Source organism: Pangasianodon hypophthalmus, chromosome 7, assembly GCF_027358585.1.
Source record: "Pangasianodon hypophthalmus isolate fPanHyp1 chromosome 7, fPanHyp1.pri, whole genome shotgun sequence".
NCBI lineage: Eukaryota > Metazoa > Chordata > Actinopteri > Siluriformes > Pangasiidae > Pangasianodon > Pangasianodon hypophthalmus.
Window position 1 is genome coordinate 19,534,778 of NC_069716.1, and position 19,918 is coordinate 19,554,695.

Consider the following 19,918-nt stretch of genomic DNA (forward strand, 5'->3'; position numbering starts at 1 on the left):
AATTTGAGTTTTCCAAAGCAACCCAGCTTTTTGTAGAGAAAGCAGAATGTAATTTCTGTCAATTTATGACGGCCAATTCAGGTAACAGGAAAAACAATTTAGGAGGAATGGCTTTTAAATATATTTTCGGTTCTGCAAAAAAGACAGACCATCACTAAGAATCCCTTCTTTATACTTGATACTATAATATTGTCACAAGTGAAAGCACTGGCACTTTCACTCCTTTAATCTAGCTTAGGTAATAAAATACAATATGCACGCACACACACACACAGTGAGCTGTGTACAGTGCTTTGACTTTTTTTCCATAACACCATATCCAGGTGCAATTAAAATCCCACCCAGGAAATCCAGGCATTCTGTAGACATATAGGTGTCTGACACCTCATGTAGAACAAGAGCCTACTGTATTTGTAGCCCTGTTTCTAAACTGACCATTATTTGCGCCCCACACCTCACAGAACTATACAATATATACATAACCCCCAACACTCTTCATTCATCAAGAATGTCATCTGCGTGTTTTGTAATTAATTATGGATCTGTTTTCTGTGTATCCTGGAAGTGTTCACAAATATCTGACACTGCTTATTATTATTATTATTATTTTTAATTTTATTTTTTAACCTAGAAGCACCTTCAATCCATCTCCTACATCTACCTGCTACCTCTATGTGCACTCAGGACCGGTTAAGGACTGTATAATGTCTCATGAGGTCTGTACGATATTTCTACTTCTCTCTGCCACTTTGACGAATCTTATATCTCTCCAGAAATTCTGCGTGTTTCTGTCTCAGGATCTCCTGCTGCTTCTTAAGGCCATTCACCCTGCATGAAACAAAACAATCCTGAACAAACACTAATACAAACAAAGTCCCTTTTAAACTGATGTAACCAAACATGACCAGCTAAGCATATTAAATATGAACAGCTATCCACATTTATTTGATCACATTTTTATGTCGCTTTTATTGTATATGCACATCGTGTGTGATTTCTAATGTTTTATTTATACGTATATCACAGCACTGGTGAATTCACAAATCTGATTGGTCAGAAGGTGTTGATTAATTTTCAGTTTGGCTTTAGTTTGGCTTTAATGGTGTTACGACAATAAGACAAACTACAAATTTATATTAATGTGCTTGGACTAATACGTTATTGTTTCTGTAGTAACAGCTAATTCACAGGGACTTGTATAGCAGATGCTCCACATAACAGATTTGTTGTTATTTAACAAAGAAAAACGTATAAACGTTGATATGGTGAAGGAGACATTTAGGGAACAGACGCTGAATGTTTTGTCTTATTAACTTCAGAGGAAGGTGAGGGAACATCTGTTTATGATGATCAACATCAAATGTAACTAAAACAAATTAAAAAAAAAAAGTATGGCATGTTATACTTTAATAAATAAAAACTGCAACTGTTGGCAAATTGCTGGGATATAAGATGAATAAAACATATCAGGACGTACTATTATTGGAAAATAAGCAACTCTGGGATGGTAAGAGTAACTTTGCTTTACATTGGGTCGCATCACACCACCACATTGATTATTTTTCCTATAATAGCATGCCAAATCCTGTATTATACCTTACACAAAATATCTACTTTTTCAGATCTAACTGTGTGTAAATGTGCTTCATGTTAATGTGTGTTGGTTTTCATACCTGGCTCTCTCTTTTGACTCATTGTAGATTTTAGTGATAACACTATCCTTTTTGTCCATGAAGTCATTATGTACTTCCTCCAGTTTTCTAAAAAATAACAGTAATGGCATAACGATGTTAAAAACATGCACTTCAGAAGAGAACATATTGTGGGTGAACACATTCAGATTTATTTAATTTCTTGACTTCATTTACAGTCACTGGCCACTTAATAGAAACACTTATATACCCCTATCAATTCATGCAGTTATCCAATCAGCCAATCATGTGGCAGCAGTGCAATTCATAAAATCATGGAGATACAGGTCAAGAGCTTCAGTTAATGTTCACATCAAACATCAGAATAAGGGAAAATATGATCTCTGTGACTTTGACTGTGGTTGATGGCGCCAGACAGGCTGGTTTAAGTATTTCAGAAATTGCTGATCTCCCGTGATTTTCACTCACAGCAGTTTCTAGAGTTTATACAGAGTGGTTCGAAAAAAAAAAAAAAAAAAAAAAAACACCATTGAGCAGAAATTCTGCAGGTGGCAATTCCTTGTTAATGACAGAGGTCAGAGAATGACCAGACTGGTTTGACAGAAAGGCTATGATAACTCAAATAACCATTCTTTACAGCCATGATGAGTGAAAAGGCATCTCTGAAAGCTCAACATGTTGAACCTTGAGGTAGATGGGCTACAACAGCAGAAGACCACACAGGGTTCCACTCCTGTCAGCCAAGAACAGGAATCTGAGGCTACAGTTGGCACAGACTCACTGAAACCAGACAGTAAAGATTGGAAAAAGGCCAGGCAATGTTGTAGTCCATCCGCCTCAAGATTCAAGTTGCAAAGAGTGAGTATTTGGGTTCCTGTAGCCTTCCTGTAAGCTCAAACCAGTCTGACCATTCTCCTCTGAACTCTCTCTCATCAACAAGGCATTTCTGCTTGCAGAACTGCCACTCACTGGATGTTTTCTGTCTTTCGCACCATTCTGTGTAAACTCTAGAGATTGTTGGGCATATATATCCCAGATGATCAATAGTTTTCTGAATATCCCAGGAGATCAACAGTTTACTCAAACCAGCCTGTTCTACACCAATGACCATGCCACGGTCAAGACAACACATATTTTTCTGACTGAAGCTCTAGACCTGTATATGATTGGCTGATTAGATAATTGCATGAATGAACGGTTGGTACTATGTAAATGTTATTATTGTATAGTTACCGCCTCTCGCAATTTCACTTTGTTTATTTACTGCAAGAGCTAACACTTAGTCGGTTTTGGCGTCTGGAATGACATCTGGACTCAAAACAGTTGCACTCTGCTAGACATTTTTTAATTAACTGTGATGGCACAAATTGTCTATCAGGCATAAAGAACATTTTTTTAAAACCAATAATGTGCCCGCCAGTGATGTAATGTCAGTCTGTGAAGTTCAGTCCCAGTCCAGGTGTAAAAACATTAAGCAGATTACAACAGGTATAAATAAATAAAAAACAGGAACCGGGAAACGACAGTGAACGTACATTAGTGAACTTTATCTAGGCTCTGGACCAAAAAAAAAAAAAAAAAAAAAAAAGCAAACTGAAACATTATCACATATTCTATCAGCGACTAATGCGCAAGCAAAATATGGACAGGGATATTAGTCAAGGTCATCAACAATATAAGCACTAACTTTATACGTTAAGAAATTTAATAACAAATGAGGCACTCTTTGAAACTAAAATGAGATGAAACTGTGAATGGAATAAAATTCTGCAGCCATTGTGGCCTTTTTTTTTTTTTTTTTTACACAAGACTGCTCATACCTGTTCTAGTTGCTATGTTATTTACTCTGAACAGTAAACGCATTTAATACCATAGTGCTGTTGAATTCTCCATTCTGATTAATTTTCCATAACAGTAGCTCAGTCAGTAGTTCAGGTAGGTTTATATTAAAGCACTCCTTCTAAATGCTATGGTTTCTACAGTAACAACTAAGCTATCGCTGATGCTTCACATGAACAGATTAAAAACGTGTGTAGTCATTGATGTAGTGAAGATTTCTGTATGGAGACATTTATTTAAGATTTTTTGGTCTCGAGTACAAGAGTCATGTAACAGTCAGAGGTAAAGCTGCAACTTTGTAAACTTTGTTTTCAAACACTGGAAAATCTTCAGGAAGGCTCCTCTGTAACATGAAAAACAACATTTTTTTTGTCTTAATAAGTTCATGAAAAAAGAACAGAGAGGCCGGCGAGTTAGAACAAAACAAATGATATAACAGGAACTAACTTGTTACATGGACATTCCACAACATTAAATGTAACTATAAATGGATAAAAAGTATGACATGTTGTTTAAAAAAATTATAATTGTTGTCAAATGGCTGTATTGTAAGAGGAACGCTTTGGGATGGACTGTTATTGCAAAATAACCACACCACCTTTTCACTGATTATTTTCCTTTAACCACATGACCTATTATTACTACTTATTTAAAAAACTGCAAACTGTTATTAATGCATGATACCATAAGCAGTTTACTTTGCCATGCTTAAACTGTTAAGCTGTTCCTACTGACCACCAGAGATGGTGCGAAGAACTATGGATATTTCTCACAAGTCTTTGCACTCTGAAAAATCAGCCCAATCAAGCAGTGGAGCCTGTCTGGATTCTCAGCACTACTTAGTCACTCATCACATTCAGGATTAATTGACTGCTTATTGGGATCGCTAACAAGGCATTAGCACTGCAGGTTTCACAGACGTTCTTTCATTATCACAAGTTAAAAAAGGACAAACAGTGTAAGTTTGTATCTCCTTTTCTGAATTTGACTCTTTAATAAAATGCATACCCAAAATTTACCTTTAACTGCTTCCAACCTGTCTGTATCTGCCATAGCATTAGGTCCCCTCATAGCCCACTCCCCCACACATTCTTCTTGACATATCTGTTCTAACTCTGCCAGATAGCTTGGCAAATATTTGCCCATTCTGCTTGACACATCTGTTCTAACTCTGCCAGATGTCCCTACCAGATGTCCCTTCCTTCTTCAAACCAGATCTAGAGACCGAGCAGGTCATAGCAAAATACTTTTTCAAAATATTTTTCTAGTCTTTTTACATTATGTTTTGGATTGTTATATTATAAGCAGACGTACATTTTTTCCTTTCATTCAAAAATGAAGGGGAATGCAAACTTCTGCACTCTGTATCTATATCTGTATCTATATAACAATTAACGGGTATGGCCATCTTTCTGCATAATTTTATATTCATGTTTAAGGCAACATTTGGCAGAACTAGCATTAGCAAGACTGTAGTAGGGTTTGTGTTTCTCACACTACCTGAACCCAAAGTAATGGGCGCCGATACTCAGAAGCATGGCGACGATGCAGTAGCCCACCAGACGCAAATTCTTCTTCCTCTTCCTCTGCCAGCCTTCCTCGGAGTAGTCCTGAGCATTCCGGAATTGCTCCCAGTAGCGCACATTCTCGGTCGTCTCAGCAGAGCTGGGACAGAGATGGAGAAGTAGAAACGCAGGAGTTCATACACAAATCACATTTAAATTTAAACGTTTTTAAATGAAGGCAGAGACATTGAGCCCAGGTTGCATTACCTGGGGTTGTGTGTGTATCTGGAGGAGGGACTAAAACTCTGGGCCATAGTGTGATGTCTCAGTAGGAAGTCATACTCCTTCCTGGTGCCCTCTTTACTCAACACCCTGTAAGCTTCATTCAGCTTAACAAACTGACTGTGGAGGCTTGGGTTATTTGGGTCGCTGTCAGGGTGAAGCTGAATACACAGAAATGAAATGAATATAGTTTTTAAAAAATACGTTTATTTTAAACAAAATACTGACATACAAATCAGTGCAAGACTTGGAAAATGAGTTGAGCTGCGTCATAAACATGTCTAATTTTGCAGGGCTCCTTGCTCAGTGAAATCTAGCATCTTTTCGTCTACACCCTCTTTATGTACAAAAGTACCCTTATGTCTGCCCCGAACCCGCAGAGACCATGACCAACTCAAAGACAAATATAAACTCATCAGTCACCGACATTACACGCAAACTTCCTTCTCACATTCCCAAATTAGAGCTGGCAAGGTTAACATAATAATAAACATCACCTTAAAAAAAAAAAAAACAAAACAAAAACATTAATACATTTCCTAGTTGGATGGTCTGAACCGTTTGTAGTGCAGCTGGGAAATTGGAAACTGCATTGCATTCATAATGCTCAGCATTTCATGGACACAGCTGCAAGACAATTGCCAACAGTCTCCATTGCTCTGACTTCGTATCCTTATATAACAGCATGTCTGACTCTGCCATATGGCTAAATCCTATGAATTACTGGATATGATCCAAATGCTACAACAAGCTGCAAATCTTTATTTATGGCCAATTTTTTTTAATTAAACACAATTAATATACAAAATAATGCAATGTACAATTTTACAACCTTAGCCCAAATATGTTAATGACACTGTACTATACATGTGCATATTCCACAAGGTAATTACATAGCTAAGGCAATCAAACAGACCACCACCAACACTTTTGTGTGAGATAGGCTTAAACCTCCCTGCACATACACAGTGTAAGAAGTACTGAGAGGAATGGGATGCCTATATCACTATAATGAAACAGACCCCTCTAGTGGTGAAGAGTACTGTGACCATAGGGATGACTGATGTACTTTAACTGCCCGAAAACATACTGTCCTTGATAACCCTGACCTTGGTTCACATGATGCCAGAATGAAACCATGACAGCCTTGGTCTGATTTAGCTACAATGTCTGAGCACTGAGTAAATGTAATTATATTGTATATCTTGTATATATTGAATAAATATATTGTTAAATTAGATTAAATGCTTTTTAAAGATACTGTAACTTGGAGAACTTGGTAGAAAAACTGTAACAACTGTATAGGATTTCCAAAGTTAGGGCCTGTTGGATTCAAAACTAAAGCACATTTAAAGTTCATTAACTGCATTCCAGTAGAATTAAGTTATTTCTGTTTAGTGCCAAAGACCTCCATCGTCAGATAACATCTAAGATAACAGTGCTCATTTTCTTTGCATGTTAATTTGCATTGTTTGTGTTTGTAATAAATCTTTGTTTCCTGAACTTCTTTTTCTTTCATGTTCAAGCACTTGGGTTTAAAATTGTCCTTCCTGTTATTGACTACGCCACTCGAACACTTATACAAACCAGGATTAATCTCAAGTCTTTCAGAATATGAATCCTTACATATTCTTGCAGTCCTCCGTATCACTGTAGCGTCAGCTGTCTGCATATTTTCTAAGTTGTTCTGGATTAAAGTGTCTGCCAAATGACTAATGGAAATGGAAATGTTATGAAAGAGAACCTTTTTGGACTTGTCAAAAAATGCGTTCTTTATTTCTTCCAGTGATGCATCAGCCTTAACCCCAAGAACGTCATAGTAACTTGCAGATGACCTACAGACGGAGGAACAGTGTAAACAAGATTAACTTTTTGTCCAACCAAAAGAAGTGAAATTATTAAACAAGGTCTTTTCTTTTCTTATATTATTAAAAGTAAAAAAAGTTATGATACTAATAGCAAAAAATCAAAATGATATTTCTAAATGTGAAATAAATGTTGACTATCCTTGTTTGTTTGTTTTTTTAGGTCATGTCTTTCTATGTTTCTTTCATTTATAATTTGCACTTACACTATTGGTATACTGATATCTTTTTATACCCAGCTAACTGCTTGGACTTGACTGAACTTTCCATGCCTTAAATAAGACTTAACAACATAAACATGTGTTGATGGTTTTGAATCAACCATCACTAAGTGGCTTGTTAATGAGGCACATCAGTGTGGATGATTGCTCATAAAGATAACGGCTGTACTATTTAGACTATGTTGTACCCTGGTTTTTCAGTATGAAAATACAGAATTCAGGTAAACAAAACAAATTCTCACACTCACTTATAATACACAAATTATGTACAAGAATACAAACTTGCCTGTGTGTAGCAGAAAGTGACAGTAGGCGCTGAGAGAATTTATAGTACCACAAACAGTTGTGACAGAGCCGCAGTGGGGCCTCCAACTGCATCATGCTAACACTCTTACTGAGAAACGTTTATCCACAGGAGAATCTACAGAGAATTGAAGAAAGCATAACGTTCAGAACATACACATGGCCTATAGATGGGAAAATGCCAGTTTGGGTAGTCTGCAGCGTTTATATGCTATGTCTATTATGCCTAGTTCTTGATAAATTTGGTAGCATCATTTAAACATCTTGTACAGTAATTACTCAAATATCACACTATAAGTGATTGAACTGGCCTAATCCATGCTAAATTCAAACAAAGAAAAGTCTAATTGTTGATACGATGACACTTTCTGTAAGGAAACATTTATTTGACATTTGGAGTCTTGGGAGTCAGTGCTTTGTAACAGCCAGTAAGTTTTCCACCATGGGAGACTCTTCAGGACAGAGGGCTTTGTGCATTCCAGTTTCTTGTTAACTGTAAAAGCTTGAAAATTCAAGAGAAAGAAAAACAGAGGCAGGAACTAATTATGATGTTCCAACACATTAAACGTACAAATAAACTAACAAAAACTATATCCTGTTGTGATTTAATTAATTTAAAAATTTTAACTGGTGGCAAATTGCTGTGGTATAAGAGGAATATAACACTTCGAGACATCCTGTTATTTAAGCAGTATAACACAAGCAATCACGCAGTTGTACTGAATATCGGTATGGCTGTGATTTGGCTGCAGGCATGAGCCCATAGAGCGAGTGCTGTAGGTGATCACAAGCTTGCTGTTATTCAGTATAACTGCATGTCTGCAAGTGCGATATTACTTACGATATAACACAGTTCTATAAACAAGAAATTAATAGCTAATTAATGTGGCTAGCTAGTGCACATTGATTTGTACATTCCCGTGTAAGGTGCTTCCGGTAAGACTGGTGTCCCTAATTCCTTTACAAGCGTTCATATTTTAAGCCAAAAGTTATATTCCTGAAAAGTGTTGTTTGCCATGTCTGCTGATAATGTCAGTAACACTGCTGTAGTAACGGTTTTGAACTAGGAAGTGGAAATTTATGTGGCAAACACAGACATGCGGAGTGATGAAACAACAGGACAGTGAAACGTCCCAGTGTGGCTATAGGAAATATAGGCACTCTTGGTACGCCGCTCAACCAATCAAATCAGTGGACTGGAACTAACTGTTGTATAATGGAAAATAAGCAACTTCAGGGTGGAAAATTCACACCACTGCATCACTGATATTCCTATAACAGCACACCCTGTCACCCTGCGATGGACTGGCATCCCATCCAGCATATATTCTGGATTCTGCCTCATGCCCAGCGTTCCACAGATCCAGATCCGTATCCACCGTAACCCTGACCAGAATAAATTAATTACTGAAAGTGACGGACAGAGCACACACCCTGTCCTGTTTTATTCCTTACATATAATATATACAATATAATACTGGTAATTCAAGCTACATCTAAATCCTTTTCTATAGTATAATTAGTACATTCACAGCAGTGGCCAATTCCACTGTTACGCCCAGTGACAAGTAGCCTAGCTGACTGATCTATTTTTTTTTTTTTTTTTTGTACAGATTGTTTTATTTCTTGTGCTTTTAATGTTAATGTATTGTTTGTGTAAGTAAAAAGCATTTTTTTAACCAAATGTGACATAGATCTGTTGGGCCTTAATTAGCAACCCTAAATAAATGCTTTTAAGTAAATATCGTGATACATTATCGTGACACCTTATAATGACACATATCGTGATACATTATCGTGATACACTATCGTGATACACTATCATGACACCTTATAGTGACACATATCGTGATACATTATCGTGATACATTATCGTGATACACTATCGTGACACCTTATAGTGACACATATCGTGATACATTATCGTGATACATTATCGTGATACACTATCGTGACACCTTATAGTGACACATATCGTGATACACTATCGTGACACCTTATAGTGACACATATCGTGATACATTATCGTGATACACTATCGTGACACCTTATAGTGACACATATCGTGATACATTATCGTGTAGCGTGACAATCTCTACAAATATCGCGAAATATTTTTACTATATCGCCATACTATATGGTTAGCTGATTCCCCAGCAAAGATAAAACATTTTTCAAACAAATTTTCAGTCCAATCCGTACTGGCCGAATATAAAACACTCCATGAGGAAAAGAACAAAAATGGCAGCTGTAAAGCTACAAAAGTAGAGTTTACGTTAAGTGCTACGTAAGCTGTTACAGTTAGCTGTCAAAACTTAGGTGCTAACTAGCTAAACTAACCTGATAGCTATACAGGCTTGCTCACAGCTAACTTTCAGACAAGCTATGACACTCAAATTGTCTGTCTTAACTGATAGCTTACATAAAACTTTGTCTTTTTTCTAAGCAGTTTCCCAGGCTAACGCTAAAACCAAAACAAAGCTGTGTGTATGGGAAGTATGAGTTAACTCGGCTAGTCTGGTAGCAAGCTGTTAGCTTAGTGATTAACAGCGCTGAGGGAGACTAGCAAGGTTGTGTAAGGTCACAGTAAACAAAGTTAATGCACACGGAAGTGGTTAAATATGAAACGTTGTAATTATAATCAGGTTGTGAGCAGAGCAGCAGAAACGTACCGGTGTTACACCACTAACTGTCTGAGGGTCGCAACAGCTGGAGCAGAAACAGAGCAGTCAGTCATTCAAACCGTAAACATGAAGCTTCATTCTGCTTCTCTCACCTAACCGCTTAGTTAACCCTTTCTTTCAGGGGTTAAACCTCACTAGATTGCTTGTTTTGTGATATGAGGCTGTAACTTTCCAATTGTTTGTTCGTCTATCCAAAATAAAAGTCCTAAGCGTCAAGCCCTCTTTCCTCTTCCTCCTGTATTACTCTTCTACAACCACAAGTAGCAAACATTGTACAGGTACATTGAATATGTACACTGTATATGTACATAGACATAGTGTAGGTACACAGACATAGACGTAGTGTAGGTACACTGTATATGTACATAGACACAGACATAGTATAGGTACATTGTATATGTACATAGGCATAGACACTGTATAGGGACACAGACAGACATTGTACAGGTACATACAAACTTAAAAAGCTTTATTTACCAAATGTTTTGAAAATATACAAACTACACATTAGTGACGTAATATGTTCTTAAGGTGTAATCCAATATTACAACAGTACAAATGTAAAAATGATTATCCTAGCTTTAAAAATCTAAGCAGTGCGGGTCCTGTTTGGTTGTCCTCACATCAGTCATGAGGGACCTGTAAAATAAATGTAAAAAAAAAAAAACTGCATGTTGACAACTGCTTTGGTATAAGACATAAGTTCTCAGTCACCGAGCTGCATACCAGGACTGATCCAACTACCGGTTGGCAACAACGCAGCAGTCAGGACATCCCAAATAGCAAATTGACGCTGGGTCAACATTGGCTCAGTGTGATTTTTGTCCATTGGTACAACATTGTACAGGGAGAGCCAACATAGCCATAAATTATACAATGAGCCAACGTCGGTTTGTTATCTGGGTATGCGTTTCACAGAGGTGCATGGACTAATGTTTAACAAACGATTCAGTGAAGCAAAACTGTATCAATAATTGAAGGAAAAAAAAAAAAGCCTTATGGACAACAAACAATTAACCAATATATCTCTATACAATATATCCATACACTTGTGCGTGTTTCTCTCATGTACACACACTGACTGTATACTAACAGACCTGATCACAGTACTAAATGGCTGTACTAACCATTTAGTGAGCATGCAGGTAGAAATCTAAGATGTAAGTGGCCCTAAGACGTTGCTCTTCTTCACTGTTGTATTGAATTGCTTCCAATAGAGGGATGCCTTCCAGCCTGATAAATTCTTCAGCTACCTGCATTTAAAAAAGGGAGAGCGTTATTAAACTGGTTTGTGGACACTGGACAGTTATCATAATAATGCAAGCAGATGTAGAAGAATACAATAAGAGGGTAAGCACAGCAGGTAAAGCACAACAGGGTTTTTGGTCCGAAGCAAGGGTTAAGAGGCAGCGCAAATAACTCTGATATCTACAGTCAAATACAACCAACCACATGTCGATTCCTTGTTCACCTGACCACCTTCTCTAAAAACCTTTTTGTTGGGTATCATGGGATCCCAACTGCTATTTGGACCAAGTGTGAAAATCCACGTTATTAACGTCTTTTGATATACAATCTTGAAACATGTATCTATGATTCATGTTTTGGAGCAGATGCTATGCATTCAGTTTTTCTATATATTTTTCTGAAACTTGCCTTAAACATTCTTAGCCTAATACAAAAAAAAGCGAGTTGTAGATAGAAAAAAAAATGTACATAGACATGTACATGTGTGTGTGTATGTAGCTCACCTGTGGGCTACTAGCGGTGAGCAAATGCAGCACCTCCAGGCTCAGTGTTACTATGTCTGGATCAGCCATTTTGAGGGTGGCACAAAGGACAGAGAGCAGACCTGCTTGTGTCAGCTGAATACAGTATCCCGGACCGTTGTGGGCAACATTACCCAGAACTCTTAGCACCTGATCACAGAGGAGAAGACAGTGGTCAACAGACAGATGGTCAGTGTTTGAACTCAGCACTAGGTTATGTTTTTACATTTTAGGAATATCTGGAAGTGGGAAATAACTGAATATCAACTTGCAAATAAAGATCAGACAAAATAATGTCATGAGCAGTGATTAGACATTAAACCGCATTAGAATGGTTACATTCTACTATGTTACAAATCTGTATACAGTATGTGTGTGTGTCTTTCTCTCTCTTACCATGGTATTGATTCCATTAGAAAACGGTAAAAGCTGGAGAAGATCTGGTACCATCTTCAAGTATAGCACAGCTGAACAAAACACAAGTGAACCAGCTGCAACCAAAAAGTGGACACAGAATGACATTTTGAGAATTGCTAATGTAAAGCTTGTTGAATTTGTACCATGCAATCACAATTGACTTTGCTTTTTAAATTATAAGTGAAGATCATATTTGTTGTCTCATGATTCATTTCCTGTGGTGAGCTCCATCACCATGGTATTTGCTGTTGGTACTACCTGTGAGGTTGTTGAGGACCCACAGGCTCTCCCTGCTCAGAGCACAGTGGGAGGTTAGGTAAGCCTGGCTGAACACACACAGAGCAGCTAAGAGACGGACATCCTCTATACCCGCTGAGCATCCTGCAGCCTCACACTCCCCGCTGGCCAACATATTACCCAGGCAACGCAGCAGGGGCCAGATCAGCTACAAAAAAAAGAAAGACTCTAGTGACGTAAATTAGCTATGTACTTTCAGAGCAGAAATGAGGAAAATGTGTTTACAAATGAGAAAGTGATACATTTACAATCTGCATCACCGCTTAGAGGTTTTGAATAAACTCACCAATTCCATGCCATCATTAGTGCTTCCTTTAGCAACAGCTCCTCCTAGTGTAACCAGATGGTTACTGCACTGTGAGAGGAGTCCTTCAGTTATCAAGGTGGAGGTATCAGCAGTACTGCAAAAACACAAACACACCCAGAACACCTGTAAAAATGAAGGTATACAGCCAGAGGAGATTCACTGTTAAGCTGTCAGCTATTGTCCTTAACTTTCAGAAGTTTCCAGTTGAGTTATTTGTTGTAGGAAATAAACCATGAAAATAAGTTTATAACCAGTGTTAATGTTAATAATGAATTTCTATTGTGAGAAACAGGCTTGTGGAAGATGGGAAAAAAAATGGCTTACCGTGATGCTATATAATGTAAACACCAGGCACATTCGATGGCGGCTCCCATACCAAAGTCCGGATCTGGAGTCAGAAGTGAAATCAAATGAGGAACCATACCAGAGGTCATGACCATCCTGAAAGACATATTATTATTATTATTATTATTATTATTATTATTATTACTAAATACTTGAAGTCATCCCAAACTTCATGAACAAATACTTTCAGAGTTATAAGTGAGTAGGAATGGGGAAGTTGTTGCCATTAGTGGTTTTGGCACATGGTTTTGGCGGAGCATATTAGAAATTTTCAGTTAGGATTGAACATATGACAGGAAAGTGTTATTGCATCATAAAACATAAGAGCCAATCGTGTACCAATATGCAAATTATGGGAATTATGGGAATTACTGGGAAAGAGGCTGGGCATGTGTAGGTTTGGGGTGATGTTTCCAAAGGGCATATAAATAAAATGTGGATTTCCTCCTGAGAAGTGTAGGAATCCTCTGAATTTTTCAGTTCACTAATGACATTTTTATGGAAGTTAAAAAAAAATACAGAAAAAAAATGTATGGTTTTGGGTTTTGGGGGAAACATAAACCGTACTTTGACTTATAAGATATAGAAGAAAATTATATATTTGGTAGCTATTTCAGCCTTGCAAAGGGATTGTTTAGCTGAAGTAATTTCACTTGTATCAGGTTTAATTTCTGTAACTCACGAAATAACTTTGTCTGCAGCATCTTTATCCTGAAGCAGCTGGGACAATGTAAAGCCCACTGCCTCCATCACCGCCAGGTTACATCTCTGATTCTGAGGATGATGTAGAAAGTTAAGGAAGTATACAATATGCAATCTTTCTGAAAAGGCCCAAAGGAGAGAGAGTAAGTAATGGATAATTGAACAGGTTTTCGGCAGTGGTTACCTGAATGCAGTTAGCCAGAGCAGGGACTATCCCCTGGAGCAGCAGCTTCTCTTTCACTAGAGAACCCTCCGGCCACAGATTCCCTAATGTGTACAGGCAAAGCTCCTGTGCAGGCATGTTAGACATACACACATACACACAGAAAACATAAGTACAAACAGTATACATCATATAAACAAGTCGAAAGTTCTGAGAATGACTTTCACTAACTGTGAGTTTGGCACTTGGGCTGGACAGATAAGTGAGAAGATATGGGGTTGCAGACAAGCATGATTGCCCCACACCAGGGTGAGGAGAGTTGGAGAGCTCATGAAGACACCGCACTGCCTCCAGCTGGCACTGAGGATTGTGTCCGCTGAGTTGCCCAACCAGCACATACATGCTGTTCTCCAGTCTAAAAGGAGGGAGATGAATAAACAAATATTCACTAAGCATCAGGAGGACATAAAGCTGCATGAAAGTCATGCCTGCATTAAACTCTTATGCTAGGGTGAAACAGAGTGTTTGACATTTTATCCTAAATATGAAAAATGTTGCTTAAAATGACTTCATTCAGTAGATGATATATTGATTTTAGAAGAAGGGTATTACTTTTATAAAGTATAAATAAAAATAACATTAGAAGCAGATGACAGCTTTAAAAAAATACAAATAAATTAGTGCTTCTGAAAAAGTACGCTCTGAATTCTTTCAGAAGAAGGTGACGTTATGTAGTGTATATAGAAGGTAAATAAAATAAAATACATGTTTACTTCACATACTACATAAAATTGGTGGTTTTTCCTTTCATTTGCACATATGTGAGGCAGTCTGCAAAACCAAGACAGATGTTGCTGCAGCTAAATTCTGGAAAAAACTGCCAAAAATGACAAAAAATTGGGTTTTGACCAAAACTGAGTTTTTCTGCCAATACACACTCAGATGAGAGTTTACAAAAAGACATTACTAAAAAAAAAAAAAAAAGAAATGACTAACAGAACAGAATTGATTGTGTTTAAATGCTATGAGTTTACCTCAGATGATGAGACAGAGACTGATGTGATAATAAAAGTGATAACTCATTTCCTATTGTAATTTATAATACTTTAATTTGGCAGTATTGGAGCTTTTTTCATAAGGAGATAAGGTTATAAACATAGAGGTATTTGGGTGTCTTTCAGTAGAATTGGACTGATATCTTTAAACGTGATTTAATATGTGATGTTCTCCCTTGTCACTTTTGGGAGTAACTACATTTTAAACTGTTATTGTTAATATTGTAAAAAGGAAACATTCAGTTCAGTAAAGCCAGTACTATGCAAGCAGTAGAAAATGTCCGAATTTGACCGTGTGAAGGGTTTTTCCACTCATATTCAGACTAGCACAGTGTTTTTTTCTGTCACCATATTTGTGCATATACTCATCAATGCACCACAACAAATGGCTTGTTGCTCATCCTTATAGCACTACACACTGTCAATTCCATGCATGGCAACAAATCTTATTCGAAATTATGTACTACATAATTTCTGTGCACCAGATTCAATTTATGCAAGTAAAACAATTAAGCCTACTTAGTGAAGATGAGGTGAGTTTGAGGGTCTCTTAGTGCCTTTCTCAGTATCACCAGATGAGCAGCTTTCTCTTCTCCACCACGCTGCACATTGTGTACCATCTCCTGAATCTGTATGTACACACATACGCTCAATGTCACATACGTCATTAGCTTTTACAACATACCACAATATATCAAAGCACAATAACTAATTTACATTATAATGTGAAAACAATACTTGGCTGAAATTCAGCATCAATCCATCTATCCATCCATCCTTTCTCTATACCGTTTATCCTTCACAGGGTCACTGGGAGCCTGCAGCCTATCCCAGGAGACTTGGGGCACAAGGGGGAGACTAGAGGACACCCCGGATGGGATGCCAACCCATCGCAGGGCACAATCTCACACACACACTCACACACCCATACACAAACTACGGACAATTTAGAAATGCCAATCAGCCTACAAAGCATGTCTTTGGACATGAGGAAACTGGAGTACCTGGAGGAAACCGCCGAAGCACGGGGAGAACATGCAAACTCTGTGCACACAGGGTGGAGGAGAATGAAATTCATCATGTTTAAAAAAAAAAAAAAAAAAAGTCATTCTATTTATTTGAGTGTGTTTGAATATGTCTATGTATATGTTTACTTTTACCATGTTGTTACCACTCAGTGTGTTTCTTGAATTTACATATGTATAGTAATCTATTGACGGGTGTTCATACTTTTTTTTGGCATGTTTGCCTTTTCCAACTCACAAGATTGTATCATCTATAGCTTGCTTGCTTGCGTTGAGACTAGTGTGTGTGTACTTACTTCAACCTCTAATATTTAGTTCTGTCTTTCTGTTTTTCCTACAACTGCCATGCACTTGCTTTTGGTCGATCGGTGAAAAGGAGAGCTCAATGGAGGTGAAAAGGAGAGCTTAGAAGGAGAGCTCAAACAACAACCAAGAATGTCAAATCTCTCACACACTTAGCTTTCACACAACTCATCATAAACACTCTCCACTGCCAAAAGAACAATGACTAGACACTTCTCCGTAGACATCTACTGTGAGGAAATAGTTTAACATTGTTACGAAAAAAAGTTACACAACTTAACAGTTGCATTAGGACCCTGTGACCTATCAAGTGAAAAACTTCAACCCTGGCTGATTACAGCTGGACCACTTTTGACCCAAAATGGAAATACAGCACATATTAAATATGTTAGGTCACATTTGGTGTGTGTGTGTGGGTCCGAATGCTTTAATAAATGTGTGTATATCTAGGTCATTTTTGGCCTAAACTGTAAACGCTGCACAAACACTGCATGTGATTGTTTACATGTGTAGTTTAGTTCAAATGTTGTGTTGTACCTTCAATGTGACAGGCTCCAGCTGTCCCATGGTACACTTGCCATTTCATTAGTACTTCATTTGGATTATATCTGGGCCAGATTCACATGGTTGACTTGTAAGGCGTTTAGGATAAACGTGGCACCCGAGTGAATAAATATAAATGTGATGTGAAGGCCGTTACCTGGTTTTGAGAAAGAGGAGCATGGTTTGTTTCCATCAAGTCTTTCTCCTGCTCTTCTTCATTTAGCAGGTGCCTCTTACTGACCAGCTGTCTGTCTCTCCTGGCCTGTCTCAGCACTCCAGAGAGGTTGAGGAGAAAACCAGAAGGACATAATACACCTCTCATTAATATACACAGATCACCTTGTATGCATTGAAATGCATGTATTGAAACAGAAAGGCAAACCCACACCACAAAACCAAAACCACACCTTTTTCATGTTCTCTTCTCTTCTGTTTAAATTCCTCTAAGTCTCTAACAGAGACACTTGATTTGTGCTGGACTGCTTTCAGTCGCCACATATTTCCCACAATCCTTTATTGCTTCTCTAACCTATGAACTGCTCATCCAGCTACATTACAGGACTAAAAAACTAACACGTCGTGCTTTTATTCACAAATTTTGGTCAGTTAGTCAGCCTCTGCACTTTGCAGAGCGTGAGACATCTTGGTAGAATGCGCCAAACTGCTGCAACAGGAAATGACGTATGCGATGTCAAAATTAAAGTCCCAAACGAACGTTAATATGTTTGATGCAAGGCTACTGTTCATTTGTAAATCTGACAATTTATGAGGAGTTTATAAAGTTTTAGGAAGTTATAGGAGACTTATAGGAGAATCCAGTGCACTAATCCAGGATCCATGCTTGTTTGGGTACAAATGCTAGAGCTGAGTTACAGTGAAACTGAGTTTGTTACAAATCATTTAAAAATGATATTATAATAGCCTACTTTCATTTGTGCCCACTTCCTCCCTACATCCCTGTAGCAAAAAAGAATTAAAAAGAGAGAGAGAGAGATATGTTTGAGTTCTACTGTTATACCTACTGTTGTTCTGTTGTAGGCTTTCAGAATAAAATTGATCATTTAAATCATTAAGACCAGGCGACATGTTTCCACTCTTCACTTGTTTAACTTTCAGTGAGTTTCAGTGAGCCTGTGCCTACTGTGGCCTCAGATTCCTGTTCCTGTGGAATTGGCTAACAGGAGTGAAATCTGATGTGGTCTTCTACTGTTGTAGCCCATCCGCCTCGAGGTTTAAGGTATTGTGCACTCTGAGATGCTTTTCTGCTCACCACGGTTGTAAAGAGTTGGCTATTTGAGTTACCGTAGCCTTCCTGTCAGCTCGAACCAGTCTGGTCATTCTCCTCTGACCTCTCACATCAAGAAGGCATTTCTGCCTGCAGAACTGCTGCTCACTGGATGTTTTTTCTTCATTGCACCATTCTGTGTAAACTCTAGAAACTGTCATGTGTGAAAATCCCAGGAAATCAGCAGTTTCTGAAATACTCAAACCAGCCCGCCTGGCACCAACTTTTGCCCTGGTCAAAGTCATTGAGATCATATTATTATATTATTTCATTCTGATATTTGGGATGAATATGAAGCTTTTGACCTGTATCTGCATGATTTCACACACTGCCCTGCTTCCACATGATCAGCTGGCTGGATAATTGCATGAATGGGCAAGGAGTGCAGGTGTTCCTATTAAAGTGGCGAGTGTATATAAGCTATGGCTTTTGTCTTGAGTTGGTTATTGATTTCAAGTCACAGGTGCAAGTCACCACTATCATAAAGCCCACACTTTGCAATTTGTGGCATGTTCCATTTGTGGGTAGCAGTAGAGCAGCTCCTTCCTCACCTGTTTGTGTGTGTGTGACAACCCAAGGCCAACCTTTGAACACAAGACCAACAAGTATTGACAAGTATGAAACAAATATGATTAAAATAGAATACAATACATACAATAAGAAACGATATGCAAAATACAATATATAATATAGCCTAAGTAAATGAGGGGAAACAAGAGAGAGAGTGTGTGTATGTGTGTGTGAGTGTGTTTGTATTTGTGTGTGTATATGTGCGTGTGTATGTCTGTGTATACGTGTGTGTCTGTGTATGTGTGCATGTGTGTATGTATGTGTGTTTGTGTGTATGTGCATGTATGTGTGTGTGTCTGTCTGTATGTGTGTGTGTGTGTGTGTGTCTGTCTGTCTGTATGTGTGTGTGTGTGTGTGTGTGTGTGTGTGTGTGTGTGTGTGTGTGCATTATTTTGAAAATCGTCACAATTAGATAAATTAATACCATCACTGCTGATGTGATTTTTTTTAAAACATTTTGTCCTCAACAGGTGCTTAGAGAAGTGTGTGTGTGAGCCTGAAGGGGGAAGGAAAGCACAGTAATGATACAGACAGGCTGAGTGAAAAGGAAAATAACCAGGGCATTAGTTAAAACCGAGGTCGCATCAGTCGAAACTCAGCAGCTTCCTGATTAAGAAGCAGAAATAATTTCCGCGTCTTTAGGGCATGGTTATGAGCGCGCGCAGGGGATCACACAGCCTCGAGTCCCACTTACAGAGAAGTTCAGGGGGGTAAAAAAAAAAAAAAAAAACCACCTTGATATCAAGCACAGTGAATGGTGATTAATGAGAATGCAAACATCTCTGA

At 38.0% G+C, this 19,918-nt stretch overlaps 2 protein-coding genes across 2 annotated transcripts; both read right to left on the reverse strand.

Annotated features, from left to right (window-relative positions):
* Positions 1-669: 669 nt before the first annotated feature.
* dnajc4 (DnaJ (Hsp40) homolog, subfamily C, member 4) lies at positions 670-10,586 on the reverse strand. The gene is made up of 7 exons (XM_026917669.3): positions 10,340-10,586; positions 7,651-7,785; positions 7,023-7,113; positions 5,264-5,439; positions 4,992-5,156; positions 1,674-1,760; positions 670-828 (listed from the first exon to the last, which is right to left on the reverse strand). Exons 2-7 carry the CDS (start codon positions 7,743-7,745, stop codon positions 732-734), a joined length of 711 nt encoding a protein of 236 aa, XP_026773470.1. The 5' UTR covers positions 7,746-7,785; positions 10,340-10,586; the 3' UTR covers positions 670-731.
* Positions 10,587-10,803: 217 nt separating this feature from the next.
* tmco6 (transmembrane and coiled-coil domains 6) lies at positions 10,804-17,953 on the reverse strand. Its single transcript, XM_026917666.3, has 13 exons — positions 17,685-17,953; positions 17,435-17,550; positions 15,926-16,035; positions 14,583-14,766; positions 14,373-14,477; positions 14,169-14,260; positions 13,466-13,582; positions 13,121-13,235; positions 12,796-12,982; positions 12,517-12,611; positions 12,103-12,270; positions 11,479-11,604; positions 10,804-10,990 (listed from the first exon to the last, which is right to left on the reverse strand). Exons 1-12 carry the CDS (start codon positions 17,773-17,775, stop codon positions 11,482-11,484), a joined length of 1,503 nt encoding a protein of 500 aa, XP_026773467.3. The 5' UTR covers positions 17,776-17,953; the 3' UTR covers positions 10,804-10,990; positions 11,479-11,481.
* Between the last annotated feature and the right edge of the window lie 1,965 nt (positions 17,954-19,918).

What these genes read in the sequence shown, in the direction of transcription:
- dnajc4 (XM_026917669.3), bottom strand. Translation starts at nt 7,745, where the DNA reads ATGATGCAGTTGGAGGCCCCACTGCGGCTCTGTCACAACTGTTTGTGG. An exon ending in AGATACACACACAACCCCAG is followed by an intron (nt 5,157 to 5,263) that starts GTAATGCAACCT and finishes TCTCTGTCCCAG; the next exon opens with CTCTGCTGAGACGACCGAGA. An exon ending in GCCCATTACTTTGGGTTCAG is followed by an intron (nt 1,761 to 4,991) that starts GTAGTGTGAGAA and finishes GTTATTTTTTAG; the next exon opens with AAAACTGGAGGAAGTACATA.
- tmco6 (XM_026917666.3), bottom strand. Translation starts at nt 17,775, where the DNA reads ATGTGGCGACTGAAAGCAGTCCAGCACAAATCAAGTGTCTCTGTTAGA. An exon ending in GCTGCAGACAAAGTTATTTC is followed by an intron (nt 13,583 to 14,168) that starts GTGAGTTACAGA and finishes TATGTCTTTCAG; the next exon opens with GATGGTCATGACCTCTGGTA. An exon ending in CTAATGATGGCATGGAATTG is followed by an intron (nt 12,983 to 13,120) that starts GTGAGTTTATTC and finishes TTTTTTTTGTAG; the next exon opens with CTGATCTGGCCCCTGCTGCG.